The 5,645-nt window shown below is 36.4% G+C and overlaps 1 protein-coding gene across 1 annotated transcript; it reads left to right on the forward strand.

The window, feature by feature from the left end:
* The first annotated feature begins 543 nt into the window (after positions 1-543).
* Positions 544-3,697, forward strand: LOC143610621 (uncharacterized). The gene is made up of 3 exons (XM_077085050.1): positions 544-917; positions 1,535-3,430; positions 3,518-3,697. Exons 1-3 carry the CDS (start codon positions 544-546, stop codon positions 3,603-3,605), a joined length of 2,358 nt encoding a protein of 785 aa, XP_076941165.1. The 3' UTR covers positions 3,606-3,697.
* The last annotated feature ends 1,948 nt before the right edge of the window (positions 3,698-5,645 follow it).

Consider the following 5,645-nt stretch of genomic DNA (forward strand, 5'->3'; position numbering starts at 1 on the left):
TTTTTCAAATGAAAGAAGTGGGAGAGAAAAGAAAAGAAAAGAAAAGAAAATGAAAGAAGTTGGTACTAATTTATTTCTTTTAATTTGTCAAATCAAACTCTTTTCTCTTTAAAAATATCTACTTATTAAAAACACAATATTTTAATTTAACCCATAAAATATTACGAAAACAACAAACTCCCGAAAAATTCTTCAAGAAAGTTAAATTAATCGACCCAAAACAGAGAAACCCTAACCCGATCCCTTATATGGGCTGGTCCAGTGGGTAATAACTGAAAAAACAAAACCTAGATGCAAAAACCAACCCCATTAGCGGTTTCTTGTATTCTAGTTGATCCACTCTAATTCAATCCTTCCAACCATTCTTCATAATCCCACCCTAGGTAATCTATTCATTTATCCACTCATTATTATTAATTCATTGTATGTATTATATTTATATATATGTGCACTCTGCAGATATTGATTCTCGTATAATAATTCTAACTTCTATTGATTAACTCATACTTATCTACCGATGTTATTATTATGTTAAGGAACTTAATGTATATTTGTTTTATTAAGATGGCTGAGAAGAAACTTATAGCTATATGCCAGTCGGGCGGCGTGTTCCGGACCGATAAAGACGGGTCCATGACATACAGTGGCGGTGAGGCCTATGCGGTTGACCTTGATACCGAGACCAAAGTCATTGATTTCAAACAGGATTTAGCCGAGACGTTTGGGTATAATGTTGATGACATGCTGATCAAGTACTTTCTTCCTGGTAACAAGAAGACGCTTATTATGATATCGAAAGATAAAGACCTTAAACGCATGATTAACTTCTTTGCTAATGCTGATCAAGTGGATGTTTTTGTTATGCCAAATGATGGTGCCACGCGTGCGCCGGTTATCTCAACCGCGCCTGCTAGTAGGTACTGCAACTGTTATAGCTATTATTTATATTCTCAAATTCATATAGTGTGTTCATGTGGTTTCTAATATTGAGATTTTGGTAATCTGTTTTTTTCTTTATAGACTTTAGTTAATATTATGAAAACTGATATCCATCTATAGGCATGTAAACGATCAGAACGTTCAGTAAATAGTTCATGAACCAGTTGACGGGGTTCGTTTATTATATAAACGAATGAACTTGAACACACGTCTCGTTCCTGAATGTTCATTTGTGGTCGTTCATTTAAATTCGTGTGTCTGTTCGTTCACGTACGTTAATATCTTTATTTAAAATTGTTTGGCCCATTACAACTTATCTGTTTTTAATAACATTTTAGGCCAACGCATTGTTCTTTGCATTATTGTTAACTGGTATTAACTCAATTATTTTGTTCATCTATATTCAGTGATGTCCGTTCGTTCGTGAACCGTTCGGTAATATTGTTAATGAACACGGACATATCCATTTTCTTAACGAATGAACACAAACAAGAAAATCTCATTTGTTTAGTTTGAATGTGTTCGATCATTTGTTCGGTTAAAGTTAAACGAGGGAACACGTTTCGTTTATGCTCTAATAAAACCCTAATTGCAGGTCGAGCAGAACAACAGTATCTGAAGCAGTTGTACTTGCATCTAGCCCTATTGAAACAAGCCAAACTGATAACGAAACAAACCCACTTGATACCGTCATACAAAATGATGATCCACTATTATCACTCCCATATGATTCAAACTATGAAAATCAACATAACAAAGCTGCAATACAGTGGGAAAACACAATCACAGGTGTAGAACAAAGATTTTCAAGTTTTGCAGAGTTTCGTGAAGCGTTGCATAAATTCTCAATCGCGCACGGTTTCCGTTACAAATATAAGAAAAGTGATAGTCACCGCGTTAGTGTCAAATGCAAAGCCGAAGGCTGTCCATGGAAAATATATGTTTCAAGATTACCAACGACCCATATAATCCGCATCAAGAAAATGAACCCTGAACATACGTGTAACGGGGTTGCTGCGAAAGCGGGTTATCGGGCGACAAAAGGTTGGGTCGGGAATATTATTAAGGAGAAGTTACGATCTTCCCCGAATTACCGACCAAAAGATATCGTGGCCGACATTAAACGCGAATACGGCGTTCAGTTAAATTACTCGCAAGCGTGGCGTGCGAAAGGAATCGCAAAGGAGCAACTTCAAGGTTCATACAAAGATGCGTATTCACAACTACCTTATTTTTGTCAAAAAATAACGGAAACGAATCCTGGGAGTTTAGCTACATTCGATACGAAACCGGATTCGAGTTTCCACCGATTTTTTGTCTCGTTTCATGCTTCGATTTCCGGGTTTCAAAACGGATGTCGCCCGTTAATATTTTTAGATGATATTCCTCTGGATGCAAAGTATCAAGGGACTTTATTGATTGCGACTGCTGCGGATGGTGACGATGGTGTGTTCCCATTATCATTCGCGGTAGTTGATGACGAAACCGATGATGATAATTGGTTTTGGTTTATATCAAAACTGAAATCATGCGCCCCGATATCCCAACCGATTACATTTGTAGCTAATTTCACTAAAGGGTTACAAGACTCGATTGCTAAGGTGTTTGGTGGCGAGTGTTTTCACGCGTATTGTTTAAGATACGTTGCTGAAAAACTTAATAACGATTTAAAAGGTCGGTTTTCACATGAAGCGAGACGGCTCATGGTTCAAGATCTTTATGCTGCTGCATATGCACCAAAAGTTGAAGCTTTTGAACAATGTGTTCAAGATATCAAAGCAATCTCACCCGAAGCGTATGATTGGGTGGTTAACAGCGAGCCACAACATTGGGCGAATGTGTTCTTTAATGGCACACGATATAATCACGTGACATCTAACTTTGGACAGTTGTTTTATGATTGGGTGTCGGATGCAGTCGAGTTACCGATAACTCACATGATTGATGTGTTAAGAGGTAAATTAATGGAGTTAGTTTATACGCGACGAGTCGATTCGAACCGATGGACTACAACTTTAACGCCATCAATGGAAGAAAAGCTTAAAAATGAAAGTTTAAAAGCAAGATCGTTTCAAGTTTTGCCATCAGAAAGTAGTGTGTTTGAAGTTCATGGTGAAACGGTTGAACTAGTTGACATTAGTCAGTGGGATTGTAGCTGTAAAGGGTGGCAGCTGACTGGACTGCCATGCTGTCATGCAGTTGCGGTTTTTGAGTGTGTTGGTAGAAATGTTTATGATTATTGTTCGAGGTATTTTATGGCTGAGAGTTATAGGAAAACGTATGCAGAGTCGATTTACCCGATACCTGATGTTGACGGGCCGGTAGAGGGTGAGGGCATTTCGGTAATTGTGACACCGCCTCCGGCTAAACGGCCTCCCGGGAAGCCGGGTAGGCGGGCTAAGTTAAAGCAGGCGAGGTCGTTAGAGCTGATTAGAAGACAAATGCAGTGTAGCAAATGCAAAGGTTTAGGTCACAATAAAAAGACTTGCAAGTATGGTTTTTTATCCTCTTTCTTTAAATTAATTATGATTGCTATTTATTTATGTATATTTTGTTCTAAATTATTTTTTAAAAACAGAGAGGTGGTAGAGACACATGAAGCATCATCAAATCCTGAAGTGTTGACAATTCAGATGGATGAAGACATGCATACAGATGACTCATAGGTTTGAGGATAACCTTAATCATGGAATCTAACTTTATGTTTATAGTTATAGTTGTTGGTGGTTGATTGCTTGCTCTGTAAAGATTATTTGATTTGGGTGTTTTTGCCTAAAACCCCAACATATTGCATTCGAATTTTGGTATTTAATATCTGTTATCTGATTTGGGTTGGTTTTTAAGATTAATTTGTTGGGGATAAGCCAAGTGCATTTTCGTAAAATGTGAATGAATAATAAGATAGATTAAAGAAAATAATCAGAGTAGCCATTTTTAAAGATCTAAATATCAAATCATAATCATATTTGTTGTCCTGAGTTGCGGACCCTACGCGGTTTCTACCTGAATCAGACTCGACCCTAACCTACCCGCGGGTACGGACCGGGCTTTGGGTTCCCCCGGTCCCCCCCAAAACTGTGCCCGGAAATGACCCGGTCAAAACTCGTCCCTACCCTACCCGAAACCCAAAATCCCCGGTCAAATACACAACTATACCCGGAACCGGAACCGAAATTGTACCTACCTGGTTTCTGAAAATACCCCGTTTGTGCACCTCTGTCATGATATAGTCATCAGTGGCGGAGCCAGAAATTATTTTCTATGGGTTCGGGTTTTTTGGTCTTCGATATTTTTCTAACGTCAAAGTTTTTGGGTCCGGATGGGTCGGGTCGGTCATTCGGCCAAATAAAAAAATACGCAATATCACTACCATAACAAAAACGCATCACCATTAAAACAAAATACACAGTCATATTAAATAAAAAAGTTTATACGGATGCTCTAAAATTAAATGACATGTACTCAAAATATTACAAAAAACGACAACATGCTAGATAGAGAAATCGACATCGTTCTCTCTCTAAAATTCAAGTTTTTGTTTTTTCACTGACAAACGGAGAAACATTTGCGAAAATTTTGTGAAATTGGGTTCGCTCGCTGAAAAAGAATGGGTTCGCTCGTTAAATCGTACCTATACGTTATATATAAAACCGAAAATGGACCGGGTTCGGTCGAACCCGGTGAGTTACATGTGGCTCCGCCACTGATAGTCATGATAGATGAACATAATGAGATTTTTCGGTAATAGTTTTAAAAATTTTTTTTTATAAGTACAGTTGCTAATAAATTTTAGTGGACAGTTCAAAAACCGTTTGACAGGGTTCATTTATTATATAAACAAGCAAATATGAACACATGTTTTGTTCCTGATGTTCGTTTGTGATCATTCATTTAAATTCGGTATGTTCGTTAATAATTTAAAATTGTTTGGCCATTTACAGCTTAGTCTATTATAATAACTTATTAGGCTAACACATTATTCTTCATATTATTCTTAACTGATATTAAATATTGGCTTAGTTATTTGTTCATGTATTTTTAGTTATGTTCGTTCATTTCTGTCCGTGAAAGTTTTTTCTCTACCTCATAGTTTACAAGGGCCCCAAATAATATGTACACATAAACATATTTTCTCCAGCTCACGAAAAACAAACATTACAAATATACATAAAATGACACAATTTCACAAACACCAAAACAAGGGGACAACGTTAAAGGTGTGAGGCTATCTGCCTATGGCCCCCAAGCCAACGTGATATGGTGAAGGTATCGAAATAGAGTATTATATGCATTGACTGAATAAGATATTAGAAATTTAAAGTCCAATACATATGATTTTTCTTTACCATATACAACAAATTAAATATTTGATGACAAGAGCATCGATCAACAAAATCTGGAAAAAGATATGGTAGGTTTTCATGACAGTATAATAATATTTTTTTAATTATTTTAAACTTGATAAATCTTCTAACAAATCTTGTTTATTGGAAAATTTTCCTCTACATTCACATGTTTAATACTTAATATATTGTTTACAAAATGGCTGGTAAGATTGATTTCGATTTATATATGCGTAGGAGAGGCACTTGAAGTGATGTTTCAACTAATTAAATTTGATAAAAATAGATATTTTTACAACCAATCAATGACATTGACGTGGATATTTTTTTAAGGAAAATTCTCATAATAGCCTTTTTAGGAGA

This window comes from Bidens hawaiensis, unplaced genomic scaffold (assembly GCF_021521415.1).
Source record: "Bidens hawaiensis isolate Kalapana, Puna unplaced genomic scaffold, B.hawaiensis_p1.1 tig00027139_1, whole genome shotgun sequence".
NCBI lineage: Eukaryota > Viridiplantae > Streptophyta > Magnoliopsida > Asterales > Asteraceae > Bidens > Bidens hawaiensis.